The sequence below is a fragment of the Carlito syrichta genome, unplaced genomic scaffold (assembly GCF_000164805.1).
Source record: "Carlito syrichta isolate Samal-C Ts95f unplaced genomic scaffold, Tarsius_syrichta-2.0.1 Scaffold308488, whole genome shotgun sequence".
Classification (NCBI taxonomy): Eukaryota; Metazoa; Chordata; class Mammalia; order Primates; family Tarsiidae; genus Carlito; species Carlito syrichta.
Window position 1 is genome coordinate 395,401 of NW_007252584.1, and position 16,128 is coordinate 411,528.

The window sequence follows — 16,128 nt, forward strand, 5'->3', positions numbered from 1 at the left end:
CTAGTTTACACTCCCACCAACAGTGTAGAAGTGCTCCCTGTCCCCGCATCCTCTCCAGCATCTGTTGCTTTTTCAGTTATTGGTGATGGCTATCCTCACTGGAGTTAGAAAGTATCTCAGTATGGTTTTAATTTGCATTTCTTTGATAACTAGTGAGGCTGAGCATTTTTTCACGTATCTGCTGGCTGGGAGGTGGGTGTGGTGGGAGGCAGGATTGGCAGTAGTGGAAAACTGCTGGCGGGGGGTGTCACATCTCAACAAGGGTACCTGCATAATGAACATTTGTATACCTAACTCTGAATTGTATCCCACATCTTTAAAATAAAAAAAAAAAAATTTAAGGAAAACATATGGGTAAGTCTTCATAACCTTGTATTTGGCAATGGATTTCAAAAATGCAAGCAACCAAAGGAAAAAAATGAATAAATTGGACTTCATCAAAATGTAAAGCTTATGTGCATCAGAGTACATTATCAAGAAAATAAAAAGACAATCTACAGAATGGGAGAAAACATTTGCAAATCATATACCTGATAAGGGACTTATATCCAGAAAGAACTCTTATAACTAAATAATAAAAAAAACTGATTTTAAATAGGCAAATAATCTGCATAGACATTTCTGCAAAGAAGGTATACAAAAATGGGGAGACACCTATCAACAAGGGTGCCTGCATGAAGCATATTTGTATACCTAACCCTTAACTGTACCCCACAATATCATAATAAAAAATATTGATTAAAATAAAAAAGAAGGTATACAAATGACCAATAAATACTTTTTAAGATGTTCAACATCAGTCATTAGGGAAATACAAATCAAAACCACAATGAGATACCACTTCACACATACTAGGTTGACTATAATAAAAATAAAAATGAAAACAAAATGACAAGTGTTGGCAAAAACATGGCAAAAATTGAACCTTCATAAAATGCTGATGAAAATGTAAAATGGTACAGCCACTATGGAAAACAGTTTAGCAATTACTGCAAACTTTAAACATAGACTTACAGCATGTCCCAGCATAGACTTACTATATGACTCAACGGAATACTCCTAGTTATATCCTCAAAAGAATTGCAAACATATATTTATATAAAAATGTGTACATGAATATTCATAGTAGCATTGTTTGTACTTGTCGAAAGATGTAAACATCTAAATGTCCATTTGCTGATAAATGGATAAACAAAATTAGGTATACAATGGAATATTATCAACCATAAAAAGAAATGAAGCAATGATACATGAATGAACCTTAAAAACATGATGTTAAGTGAAAAAAGCCAAACACAAAAAACCACACATTATATAATTTCATTTCCATGAAATATCCAGAATATGTAAATCCATGGAGACAGAAAGCGGAATAATGGTTGCCAGAGGTGGGGAGGAGGGAATGGTGCCAGGTACGGCCTTTCTTTTGGGGATGATGAAAATGTTTTAAAATTAGATATTGGTGATGGTTGAACAATCATGTACATGTACTATAAATCACTTCAAAATGGTAAGGTTTGTGGTCTGGGAATCATATCTTAGAAAATGAAAAAGGAAATTCTGTAAGCCTATAGAGAGGACCCTGCTGTGCAACTGAGGAGACTTCTATTTAAAAGTAGCAGAGAGTAGCTCTCAATATGAAACATTTTCCCAAGAAAATGCATCTCTGCTGTAGTATTTCCATTCATTCATTCAACAGTCATTGAACACCTGTTATTTACAAGAGTCAAGGCAGCATCTGCTTCCACTTGCCTGTTGTTGCTTGAAGGCCTCCACAAGTGAAACAATATCAGTAAAAGTAAGAGGAAATTGCAACCGAGGACCATCATAAGAGTCTGGGACAACTATCAAGTCCACCAAGTCCCGACTATTCTTGATGTCATGTTGGATTTTAACAAGTCGATTTACTAATTCTGGAAAAGACAAAGTGAGGGGTGAGAATCAACATTTCAATACTTAAATGTAGTAAATACCTTATTGAAAATCTAGAAAATATAAGGCACTGTGCTAAATGTTATGAATACCAACATATCCCACATATAACCATGAGGAATCATTGATTCTAAAACTATTAGGTACATTCACATGGATCACCATCATCCCTTCCTAGGCAAACAATTTACCACAGCACTGAGTCCATAATCAGTGGGAAGGGGAGTGAGAAGCACAGAGAAAACTGGTCAATCAAGGTACTTTGATGCTTGAAGCTCTGTTCTAAATTTTTTGCCCACTCTTACAACTCAGATTTTTACAAATAGGGCTGAAAACAACAATGTTTAGTGTTTGGGTCAAACATCTGTTGCTATTTAGGATCTACAGAAAATTAAATTGCAACATTTAATTTTTCTTTTTTTAATTTATAAACTTTTTTTATTTTAAAATTGTGGGGTACAGTTAAGGGTTAGGTATAAAAATATGTATCGTTCAGGCACCCTTGTTGATAAGGAACATTTAATTTTTCTTCTGTTAAAGACCTCAGAAGATTTTACTTAGCTATAACTGATTTGTTTCTCTCTTTACATAAAAATAAATTTTCTGGCATGATTTTCTTTTTTTCTTGGTAACAAAGCAGATAAAGTTAAATGACAAGCCATGGGCAGAAATACCCAAAGAATCTCTCTCTCAGACATTTCTATATAACAAATTGCTTGCACTGCTTATTTTAGTGGAGCTCTCCCACCCATCACCCTTCCAAATCCTCAAAGGTCTGGCCACTTCATTAGTCACTCCCTCTCTTGCCTATACCTACAGCATGACTCCCTCTTCAGACTCCCTATAACACAATTAAAGATCATTGAAGATTCCTCCAATCTAAAATGTCACCCTTGGAACTCACATCTGCCCCATATTGAGGAAGATTTCCTCTTCCACTCCAGCACTCTATTGTTTGACATTTCTATCCTTATTGTTCCCACTGTTCCCTCTCTCTGGACTACCCTTTTCTTTCTTCTCTTTGGATAACTTCTCTTCATCCTTCAAAACTCAGCAACTTTGTCCAGGTTGAGCCCCAAACCATACCTTCTCCATTGCATCGTGTTGATAATGATGATGATGGGAGCTCCCAGTTACTAAATACTTATTATGTGCACTGTCTAATCTCTTTACCCATATATATTTATGTAATAATCACAACTACCCTATGAGGTAAGTATTGTTATTATCTCCATTTTATACATGAGAAAAATGGGGTATAGCATGTAAGTGGGAGAGATAGAACTTCATCCTAGACAAGTTAGCTCCAATCCCAGACTTATAACCACTACACTTTTACTACATATTAAAATATAACTCTGTTATATAATACTTATAGAAGTGTTTATATATTTATAACTGATTTATTGAGTAATTCCAGCTCTGTGAGATATAAACAAGATATCATTTTCCCAATCATTGCCTCCACTCATGCTTTGTCATCTTTCCCTTTCCCATTGGCTAACTGACACATCAAATCAATTCCATCACTTCCAGTGATTAAACCTCAGTTTTGTTGTTTAAGAAAAGAATTAAAATATTCTTTTTCTTCTTAAAAAAATAAGCTCAGTCTGGCCCTTCCTTCCATAAATTTGATGACACTCATTCCTTAAAATTCAGTGATAAATATATGAAAAAGCACCATTTCCCTAAAACAATTCTTAGTTGAAACTACTCATTGTGAAGTATCAGTAAACATCAAATCATAATCCTTCTGCTGCTTTTTAGCAACATAAAAAAGAATGACATAAATTCTCTTCCAGTAAGTAGTACATGTCATTATGAAAACAACCAAAGCACTAACATTTTTAATACATGTACTGTCCTTGTGGGTTATAACTATTATAACTAATAATAATGTAATGAATGCCAACAATATTTGGCAAGATTTGTGTAACATGTAATTAGAATTAATCCTCACCTATTTGATTTGCAATTTAGTCAACATAAATCTAAACTAATTAAATATAATAAAAACTTGAATTATAACCAAATGATACCTTTACAAGTTGTTCTAAAGAAAATACCTCAAAAATGCCCTCTATTACACAATCTTTTCTTTTACCAAAACAGACTCAAAATCTGGACAGGAAAAAATTTAAAGCCCATAATTTTTTTAAAAACAATTTCTGCCTCTACCACCCACATGTCATTTTAAAAATAAGCTCCAGATACTGCTGGAAAAATAAAAGCACCAGTTGAAACACATTTGTAGTTATTTTATTTCTCAATTATGAATGTGGATCAAAACTATATAATAAATTCAATATATGCCAAAATAACATTTAATAAAATTCAACACCTGTTCCTGAGTTTTTAAAAATTCAGGAAACTAGGAATGAAAGGATACTTCCTTAACATAGCTTCATAAATTTAAATCAATGATAATAGTTTTTTTCCATTAAATCATTAAAAAAACAAGGATGGCCACTTTCATTGTTTCATTTTAACAATGTTTCACTATCTCCAGTCAATGCAATAAGACATGAATATGAAATAAGAGCAGTAACTATTGGATAGAAAGATATACAAATAAAGTTACTTGTGGCCAATGTGATTAAATACCTAAATTCAAGAAAATTGATTGAAAAATTCCCAAAATTGATAGAATTGAATATCATACAGAGATTAATCACACTGGTTTGAATCACAGCTTCTCCACTGATGAGAAGAATAATTTTGGGAGGGTACCTTCTAAGCCTCAGATTTAATGTATATAAAAAGGGAATGATAATAATACTAACCTCATAGGTTTGTCAGGAAGAATAAATAAAATGATGTATTTAAAGCACATAAACACGTGGAACATGGTAAACATTTAACAAATGTCAGCAATAATAATAATTACTATTATTTAATAGTAGCATAATATAAATAGACATAATTCAAAAGTTATACTAAATATTGCCAATGTTCAATAAAATGTATAACGGAGAAAAATATCCTATTCACCATAGCAACAGAAAAAATATAAAATACCTGGTCCAATAGGACATTTTGGTTGATCTGGAAAGCCGAAAGAAAAGTGAAAGCAGTACTTCCACACACTCTATTCCACTCCCTTTTACTAGTGTCCCTTTACTAGACCACTTTTACTAGTCTCTGTTTACACCTATCACTATGTATGGCAACTTTGGCTTTCTGCTTGTGGGCTGATGTGTGAAAAGTGGACTGGGAACGTTTGTGTGGAGTCTCTACTCCCTATCAAGTCCTATGCACTGGTTTTGAGCTCTTAAAGTAGTGGGACAGGGAGATAACTTGTTATAACTGATTTTCACAAAGATTACAAGGACAAGTACTACTATTTCCAGATCTTCACTCACCTTTGGAACACCTAAAATGTCTTGAGATATTCTGTTGCCTCAGAGTTAAAACTGTTAATCTGGCTCCAATATCTAGAAATGTTAAATAACCCGTGGTTCCTTAAAAATGCCCTGTTTAGAGATCACAGCACTTCGGTTAAACAGGTTGTGAGAGAGGTTGTCTGGAATTCTTTCACCATAGAGGACCATTAGAAATCAACCTACGGCAATAATCTGTTTCTCTTTTTCCATTATAACAATTAAATCAGTGTGGTTCTAGAACACTATAGTAGAGAGATGTATAAAAGAATAGACAAAAAAAGAGAATAGGTAGCTCAGAAATATACCCAATTATACATATGTAAACAAATGTTATGAGGGAAGCATTACAAATCAGTAGTGAAAAGATCTATTATCAAATAAATGTGAGAAAAATTGGTTAACTACTTGGAGATGTTCCTTGTAGCTGTGTTGTTAAATTATTCTCAACTACTGGACTTTAAAATTTTCTTATTTAGTTTAATATTTAAGAATTCATATTTTATGAAGTATTTAAAAAGTCAAACAGTAAAAACATTTAGAAATATAGGCATAGTGATCCACATTTTAAATATTCCAGGGCCTTCTATGTTTAAAAACAGAAGGGATAATCAGAAACAATATATTTAGACTTGAAAAAAGGATGTTTTAGATAATTAATGGATGAAAATTTCCTGAGCCTGATGCTATTATAGAAGTTCAGCAAACCCCAAGCAGGATAAGTAAAAATGAGATCTCATCAATGCATATTAAAGCTAAAATACTATTATCCAATGGTACTTAGGTAGGTATGTTTCTTCTTCGCGGTTCATTTGTCATAGTGAGTATTCCATTTTGTAATCACACACACACACACACACACACACACACACACACACACACACACACACACACACTTCCTGTTTTTAGTTAATTATTATTGGGGGAATGTAAAACATTATCATGTTCTAAGGGTCAGAACTACAAAAAGGTACAGAGAAGTGTCACTCCCTTCCTCATTCCTTCTACCTAGTTCCCACTCTCCTATTCATTCTGCCCTGTTCCCACTCATCCACTGTACATAAACAAGGTCCTTAGTTTCTACTTTATTCTATAGATTTATCCTGTATTTATTTTTATACAAATGAATATATCAGGGAAAGATTTCTTAAACAGGATAGTGAAAGCACAACCATAAAGAAAAAGATTGGCCTGAACAAAACGTATTTGTATACCTAACCCTTAACTGTACCCCACAATATCATAATAAAAAAAAAGAAAAAGATTGTACTATATTAAAATTAAGACAGTCTCTTTGTTAACATACCATTTAAAGACTGGAGGATAAAAGCTGGAGACTGGGAGAATATATTTATGGTGCATATATCTAACAAGACTCATATTTAGAATAGTTAGATAATTCTCAAAAATTGATAAGAAAAAGGCAGATAATCTGATAGAAAAATGAGCAAAAGACCTGAACAGACACATCACCAAATGAGATGTATAAATGACTAATCAACATACAAAAAGGTGAGCAACTTTATTGCTCACCAGGGAAACACAAGTTAAAGTAGAACTATGATACTACTATATACTTACCAGAATGACTAAAATAAAAATGGACAATTTTGAGTGTTGGTGAGGATTTGGAACTGAAACAACAGGAACTAATGGAGTATAACTTGGTACATTCTTGTAAAGCTGTCAGTATCCAATAAAGCTGAGTGTGTGTGTGTGTGTGTGTGTGTGTGTGTGTGTGTGTGTGTGTGTGTGTGTGTGTATTACACCTTATAGCCCAAAACTTCCATCCCTGGGTTGTGGTACATCTTTATAAGAATGACTTCCAATAAATCATGCCTCCTTGTGTCCACATCCCTTTATAATGTAATACCGCTGCTCCTCCCAGCAAGAAATGAATATTTCTTATTCCCTCTGAATCTGTGGCTAGCCTTATGAATTGCTTTGATCAACAGAATATGGCAGAGCTGATTTTCCAGAGTTCCAATGCATAGGCCTTAAGAAACCTGGAAGTTCCTGCTTTTGGCCTCTTGGACCCAGCTACCATGTGAAGAAGTTCAGAATATTCTGCTGAACAGAGAGGCTGCATGATAAGAATAGAGGTAACCAAGTTAATAGCCAATACTAAAATCCCAGACATATGAGTAAAACCATCTGGACTCTCTTGCCCAGCCAAACTAGATGAGTGAGCCCAACTGATATCACATGGAACAGAGACAAGCTGTCCCCGGTAAGCCCTGTTCAAATTCCTGACCAACAGGATCACAAGAAATAAAATGGCTGGCTTTTAAAATTCATTTTTTTAAAGCAAGATTTATTGAGAAGACAGAAAAGCTCCCACCGTGGGAAAGGGACCTGAGGGGGTTGCCCAGCTGTTGTTTTTAAGCCATGAAATTTTGGGGTGGTTTATTACACAGCAATAAATAACTAAAAATGAGTATACAGCAAAATAAATGAATACATTTACCAAAGGGACAGGCACAAGAATGTGCACAGCAGCACCATTTAAATCACCAATCTGAAAATTAAAATATCCATAAACAATAGAATGGATAGATTATGGTACACTAGTAAAATGGAATATTATTCAGCAAATTACAACAACAAGGATGACTCTCACAAACATAATGTTGAGTAAAAGAAGCCAGACTCAAAAGAGTGTATACTGTATGCTTCCATTTATATAAAGAATTTCAAAAACAAGGAAAACTAACCTAAGGTATAGAAGTCAAAGAAGTTATACGGTGAGCTAGAGGTTGGGTAATACTAGAAAAGGGAAGGAGGCTTTGAGAAAACGTATTGAGTCATATAATTTGTGTAGTTTCCTATAATGTATGTTATACTTCCAAAAAACTTTACATAAGATTAAGCCACTGTCCCCTTCTTGGATAAAAATATTTTGTTATATGTTAAAATTACCTGCAGAATTTTTTTAAATGCAGATTTTTTAAAAATACAGAGTCTGAGTAAATATCACTGGACTACAGCCCAGTCATCTGTGGCTCTGAAACTCCATAAGTGATGCTGATAAAACTCAGCCCAGGTTGAAATTTTAGGTCATTAGTAGAGCCAGTGCTTTTTCATCATTATTATACTTTCTCTCAAAAACATTTTCAAAGAATATGAAACGCAAACAACTGTCTTCAAATTGCAATTATCTAAAAGAAAGAAAATGGCAAAGTACCCACTTCCACCCACTCCCCACTCCTCAGGTTTGGCTATTTCACTATTTAGAAAGCTTCTACAGATCATTAAATGCTTTAATTAGCTTCATACATATGTACTTAATGCAAATCATGCCATTCAAACACCATTCTTTCACCACTTTGAAGGGTGTTTACCGGATTATTTAAAAGATGCTCCTAGATGCCATACACATTTTAATTAGAGGGGAAAAAAAAAAAAGCAGTTGGCCCAAATTAAAGAAAAGTGAATGTTTAAGTCTAACATCTACCTTGGAGATAATAAGCAGAGCTTCATTTGTAGGAGATATACATGCCTTGTGAATAATTATAACTTTAAAATCATTTCTGAATCACACCTATATTGCTTGTCTCTGCTTCAGAATGACCAAATAGATGGTAGGTAAACAGACAGACAAACAGGTAGATAATAGAGATGATATAGACAGAGATTTGTAGATAGGGCAGAAAACAGACATGATAGAGCAAACTATTTAATCTGCCATTTTCCCTCAGATCTACTGCATGAAATACTCAAGATATTTTGATCTCTCAACATAAAAGTTTTGTGGACAAAAAACAAGATCCTCTTCACTAAGCTACTGTTGTGCACCAATAAATTGTAGTCAGACAAAGTATTAAACAAATAAATAAATGTTGAATGCATTGCAATTCAGTTTTTTGAAAAGTGAAAAAAATTTAATGGCTGATTTAATCGACACCATCCAGAGAGGAAAAAACCAGTTGAATGGACTTCACCAGTTGTTGGGAAATAAAAGAGGTAGTCATCTTTTAAATTTCTTAGTATTCTACTATCCTCAGAATTTACATTTCTTGATGGGGACAATTCAATATTTAATGACAACTTTTCAAAAGACTAAACATTTTACTTACTTGGATCATCCTGATGTACATGTGCGTAGTTTTCCAACATGAAGGAAAAGAAGCTGGATAGCTGGACAAAATAAATATACATTAATCAATTAATGAATCACAAACAGCTACCGTGGCAAATGCTATTGGCGTTCCATGCAAGTCCCTTACTCTTCTGGGGCATTCATTTCCCAGCTGCTGCAGGTGCTAAGGGTCACACCTGTGCCTACCTCCAGAGGACAGGCTTCACAGATGGACGGTACCTCACCTCACCCACTGCTGTGTGGGACATTATATACACGCCCCTCCTGGGAAGTTGCCCAGAGACAACGAATGGCTGAAGCAAGGGAATAATAGCCCAGTCCACCATTCCCTTGCTCCTGCCAGCAACAAACTAGGATACATTTCACACTTGAGAGCTCTTGATGGGTTCAGGCTGAGGTCAGACTTCTCCAGAAAGCACAATTTTGCCTACTGTATTCCCCTATCTTATCTTGCACTCCTTGCTCTCTTATAGGTTTTCCCTGACAACACTCCCTCAATAAGTCACTTGTACCAGACTTCCTATCTCAGACTCTGCTTCTAGAAAATCCAATCTAAGACAGCTACTCAATTTTGCTCATCATGATCTCCTCTTTTCTTTTTGGTGGTGAAATTAAGAGACAAGCTTGCAAAACAGACCTGCATTTGGCCTTGTTCATCAGCATATTCGATAGACCGGAAGATGGCAAGGGCATACTGCTGTCTGGCCTTCAGCCTAGCTCTGTTACCTCGGTACCAGTTCTGGATGATCAATGTGGCTTTTAGCACTGCAAATCCACAGGATATGAAAATGAGAGAAAAACAGTTACCGTGTAGTTTTGGGGAGAAATAGGTGCTTCATCAAAAAATAACAGCAACAACAAAAATAGTCCCAATCACTCCACCTGGATTCCTAGGTTCTAAGAATATAAAAAATTCAAACAATAGATTGACTTTTATGTTCTTTTATAAAATGTCCTCAAGTTTCAAACACTCAGAAAATACAACAGCCATTAGGAGTAGAAGTTTTGGAGTAAGACTGACTGAATTTGGATCCTAGTACTATGTGACTTTAGGTAAGTTATTAAAATTCTCAAAGCCTCAGTTTCCTCATCTGTAAAATGGGGATAATAACAGCATCTACCTTTGGCACTATTTATACATATTAAATCTATGTATACCCTATGAAGTAGCAATTTCATTCTCCACTATATACCCGAAAGCAATTCTCACATAGTCCATCAAGGAGGCATATGTGGATGCAATTGCTTCTCTGTGGCAGTAGGGAGTTTGATTCCAACAGGCCTGGCTGTCCCTTGCCAGAAAAGAGAATGTATACCTGTGGTAGGGTGCACACCATGCAGTGTCACACCACAACTGGAAGCAATAGATTAAATAAACATATAGCAACATGGATAGGCCTTAAAAACACAGTGCTTTCATTATAACAGCTATTTTTATTTAATTTACTTATTTCAATAGCTTTAGGGCAGTACAAATCATTTTTTATTACATGGATACATTGTATACCAGTGAAGAAGTCTGGGTATTTAGGTTGATTCCACATCTTTGCAATTGTGAATTGTGCTGCGATAAACATTGAGTGTAAGTGTCTTTTTTGTATAACGATCTCCGATCCTATGAGCAGATACGTAGTGGTGGGATTGCTGGATAGAATGGTAGAACTTTAAGGAGAGCAGTTATTTAAAAGTCAGAGGCAGAATGTACTATAACACAGTATCATTTTTAATATTTTTGGTTTATTTTAATAGCTTTAGGAGGTGCAAATAGTTTTTGGTTACATGGCCACATTGTATAGTGGCGAAGAAATCTGAATATTAAGTGTACCCACTACTTCCACCTGTGCACATTGTACCTGATAGGTGATTTTTTTTGTCCCTCCACCCTATTTCCCCATAATGTCATTTGAATCAGTGAAAATACACATACACAAAACCACGATTTACATTTCATAAGAATATTTACAAAGTAAAAGATGCACACTACACATTATAGATTGGTTATTTATAGGGGAGGTGAATGAGTATGGGGTACGTGGATAGAAGAGAATAAACTAATTAACATAAGAGTGGGTCTTTCACAGACCAATGATGACAATATACAATGAATTGAGAAGTATGAGTCACTCTACCTTCTGCACCTGAGATTCAATTGAGACAAGACAAGTGGATAAAACACCCACCTCCCTCACAGGGTTACTATGAAGATGAAATGAGATACTACAGGGGAAGAGTTTAACCAAATGCCTGACACAAAGCACATGCTAAGTAAACAGCAATTATAAGTATTGTCTTGTTTATGGACTATCCAGGAAGACTGTCTCTCTCCTGGGGCTGTAGTTCATAGTATTGAATAAAGAAATCAGGTGAGAGATAATGAAATTTTTAAAATAGTCTCTTATGCCTCCTCAAGTTTTTGAATAAAGAGCAATCAACAACAGCTGGCTCCTTTTATTCATGCTATCATTTTTCCCAGTTGGTGCATAAAAATTAAGAGTTGGCTATCACAAGAACAATTTGAGTTCTGTAAGCAGAGACTGGCCGAGCACGGCGGCTCACGCCTATAATCCCAGCATTTTGGGAGGCCGAGATAGGAGGATCATTTGAGACCAGGAGTTCGAGACCAGACCAGCCTGGGCAACATAGTGAGACTCTGTCTCTACAAAAAACAAAATAAGAAAGAAAAGAAAAGAAAGCAGGGATCCACTCTCCAGTCCCAGCCTCCTTTGGTTTAGTACTGCTGTGGTATACCAGGTATATGCCAGGACCTAGTCATCTGAGGTTTATTTATGAGGCTCTTGGGTTCCAGGGATGCTAGTTTCATTATTCAGCTTCCAGAAAAACCCGGAAAATAGAACTAAGGTCACGTGTCATGATCTTGATAGGGGGGGGAAAAAACACAGGAAAAAGAAATAGAGAGGCATGTTCAATATGTGAAGCAAATAATTAGTAGTGCCATGGCTGAAATCTCAAATGTTCTCACAATATCCTTATGTAGAGTCCAAGTTCATATAAAATGCCTGTTATGTGGAACGGTCGCTGTCATGGTGAGCCAATCATCTGACCTTAGGAATTCTCATATTCACAAGCACCATGGTGCCATTCCAGTGTCATTTTCTGAGCACTTAGTAAGGGCCAGGCGATGTATTAGTCCTACAGTCCTCACAATACCGTGAAGCTGACAAAGATTTAGGAAATTAATGTCACTTAGCCAGTACGTGGAAATTGGACAGCAAAGATCTGAACCCTAACCCTAACCCTAACCCTAACCCTAACCCTGGTCTGACTGACTCCATAGTCCAAGCTCTTAACGTCCAGAGAGCTATTGAGCTTTTTTATACTTCAGTTTCTTCACAATGATATAGTAAAATAATCATTATAGTATCTTCTATTTAGTATTAGTAACATCAATAAAAAATAGCCAAGCATATTATGATTTCTATAATTAATAGAACAAAATAACTACCATATGTTAAGGGTCTACTACAAGACATTAAGTCCCCACAAACATTATCAGCTCTCCACATAGCCAGTTACTTCATTCCCTAATCTGCTTGTATCTTTCTTTCCTTTGAATAATAACCACCACCATTTATTTATTATTTTTTTAAATTTTATTTTATTTTTATTTTTTTGAGTTGGAGTCTCACTCTGTCGCCCAGACTGGAGTGCAGTGGCCACTCCCGGCCACCGCAGCCTCGACCTGCTGGGCTCCGGCGATCCTTCCGCCTCAGCCTTCCGAGTAGCAGGAATTACAGGCATGCGCTACCACGCCCGGCTGATTTTTTTGTGATTTTATTGTTGAGATGAGGTCTCGCTGCCCAGGCGGGTCTCGAACCCGCGGGCTCAGGCAATCCACTCACCTCAGTCTCCCAAAGGCGCGGGATTACAGGCTGAGCCACCAAGCCCGGCTCACCATTTATTAAATGCCTACTTTGTGCCTGGCTCTAGCTGGACACTTTATAAATACTACCACTTCTAATCCTCCCTGTCTCTGTTTGCTTTTACCTCCACCCCTCTCTCCAAAGGGAGTTGCTGTTCTGTTTGGTCAGCACACAATACATTCACGGGGCTGTATCCTACAAGTGGGTGTACATACCGTGCCATAGATGGTAGACAGCATACTCAGTTCCCTCTGTCTTGCACTTCCTCTTCTACTCCAAAGTCAGGAAATGGAAATGCCCCACCCTCACTCTCTGCTTGGGAATCAGGCATCTCTGTCTATGCTTGCGCCCTTATACCCCTGAGCACACACACCACTTATTCAGCTGCTGTGTCTCCACTCTAACTCCACCTTTCTCCAGTCAGCTCAGTCTGCCAAGAATGGGACTCTGCAGACCCCATTCCGGCTTTGCCGGTTTCTCCCTATCTGGCTCTTAAAGGGAAACTTTAAGACTGGGTGAAGAACAAGGGACACACCCCTTCCTATCTGCTTCCTGATCCTGATAGTGTAACCGAGAAATTGCTCTTCCCCTGCTGCAACAGCAGTTGGATCCAGTTTGCAGTGTATCGAGCACTTGCAAAATCAGTCATATGGCAGCCCCTGAAACACCAGTACCAGCTAAACTGCACTTCTTCACAAAGTTTTGAGTTTCAGATCTAGGGACCCTCCTCAAAGTTTCTAAACAAATAATTCCAATTTTTTCTCTTTGTTCTCTCAGCCCTAGGATGGTAACTTTCCTGCAGTTGCTACCTTTGTATACCTTAGGGTTCTCATTCAGTTACCTAGTAACAACTGGATATATATTTGACAATTCTTTACATTCAATCCTCTCTGCTCTACTCTGTGGTTTCTGCCTCCTGACTAGACCCTGACTGATAAACTAGTCTGAGGCACATGGAAAAAAATAAGTCCTGCTTGGACCTCAAACTCCAACTTCCTTGGGTACTCCAACCCAGGGCCTCACAAGAGTTCTACATAGGTCTTTTGAGTACTTGTGCAGTGGTTGATAAACTGAACTTTGAACCACATCCTGCTATTGTCCCTGGGCATACAGTTTCTGCAGAAACCTCTCCAGGAGAGGGAAGGAGACTAGCAGGGTAGGATTGGGCATACGAATATCAGACTTTTAAAATCTCATCTAATTCCTAGGAGATCACCCATTCACTACAGGACAACACTAGCCAGCTGGGGATTCTCCTATGGAGGAGAAACCTCCAAAATGGCAAGAGGTAGAGCTCACACATGATAGACCCTATCTGGGAGGATCTCTGACTCCAAAACTCCCAAATCTTGAAGATCTATGTCGTCCAGGTCTGAATTTGTTGGACAGTTTGGATTCACATCTGGTTCCACTGCTTCATCGGGTAATGGGGCTTGTCATTCCTGTCACATTAATTCCATGCAGAAGAAAAAAATCTATTGCTATATGTGTCCCAATGGCCTTCTATTTTTGTTCTAGATGCAACAGCATAGGTTTAATAAGTTACCTGGCCAATTTTCTGTGCCCAGCACAGGTGGTTTCTCTATTGTCTTTTGTTTTGTTTTGTTCTTTAATAGATTCTTTTCTCTGGTGGTGATTATTATCATGGTATTTTGCAAGAAATTAAGTATCTATGTAGGGAGTTAGTGAGCAAGACGAATAATAAATTCAGAGTATTTATTTTGTGCCAGGCATTGTGCTTAGCATTTTATTTTAATTTGATTTGATTTAATCCTGCCAACAATTCTATGAACTGTCATTATCCTTGTTTTACAGATAAGGAAACTGAGGCTCAGAAATAACTTGTTTGTAGTCACATTGCTTGTCAGTGGGAGAATGAGGAGTCAAATCTAGATCTCTGTAATCTCAGAGCCTGGGCTCATAACCATTATGCTACACAATCTACCGTGGCATTTGGAATCAGCCATAAAAAATAAGACAGTATACAGGATAGTATCTACCGCCCACACCTTCCCCCACCTCACATTCCCTGGCCCCTTTATCCATTTTATTGTTCTCCATAGCACTTCTTACCATCTAACATTCTCTGTACAGTCATATGTTTACATGTTTATTGTCTGTCTTCCTCTATTAGCTAAGCTACATGAAAATAGGAACTTCATTTTATTCACTGCTGCAGCCCCAGCACCTGGGGTAAGGCCTGGCTTGGATATTTGTTGAATAACTGAATGGCTGGCTGGCTGGTTGAATGAATGAATGAATGGATAAATTAATACCTTCTAGAGCCATTGTAATAATACAAAATAATGCATTAGTAATATGTTGACATAGGTATTAGTAATACATTAATTGATTAACATTAAAGGCTTATTAGCACATTGCCCGGCATATAGGAAGCACTCAATAAATATAGATACTTTTTTTTAAATTGTCTCTCTCCAGCTAACAATCTAGTGTTCCAAAGATTTCCTAGTTAAACATAATATTTCATTAGAAATTTCACAAGCTACTGTGAATAAACAGGCTGCCATCTCAGAACCCAAGATCCTAGAGTGAGAAAAGCCATACACTGAGACACAGATGCTTCACTCCCTACAAGCCTGCAGTCTTTTCTCAGAGGTCACCTTCTGGGTGAAGCCTTTCCTGTCTACCCAATATTTGCATGGCACTTACTCCACACATCATTTATCTCCTTCCTTATTTTTTTCTCCACAGCACTTATCATCATCTGATATAGCATACATTTTACTTATTTACCATTGTCTGTCTCCTCCCACTAGAATGTAATCTCCATAATGGCTAGGCTTTTGCTCTGTTGGGTTAACTGCTATATCCC

At 36.8% G+C, this 16,128-nt stretch overlaps 1 protein-coding gene across 1 annotated transcript in view; it reads right to left on the reverse strand.

Annotated features, from left to right (window-relative positions):
- The window catches only part of PPEF1 (protein phosphatase with EF-hand domain 1), a 107,689-nt gene that overhangs the window by 72,306 nt on the left and 19,255 nt on the right, over positions 1 to 16,128 (reverse strand). The window contains exons 2-4 of the mRNA XM_008065471.2: positions 10,049 to 10,176; positions 9,389 to 9,449; positions 1,753 to 1,913 (exon numbers count right to left, since the gene is read on the reverse strand). Coding sequence (XP_008063662.2) covers positions 1,753 to 1,913; positions 9,389 to 9,449; positions 10,049 to 10,176 — 350 coding nt within the window. The remainder of the gene's footprint in view (positions 1 to 1,752; positions 1,914 to 9,388; positions 9,450 to 10,048; positions 10,177 to 16,128) is intronic.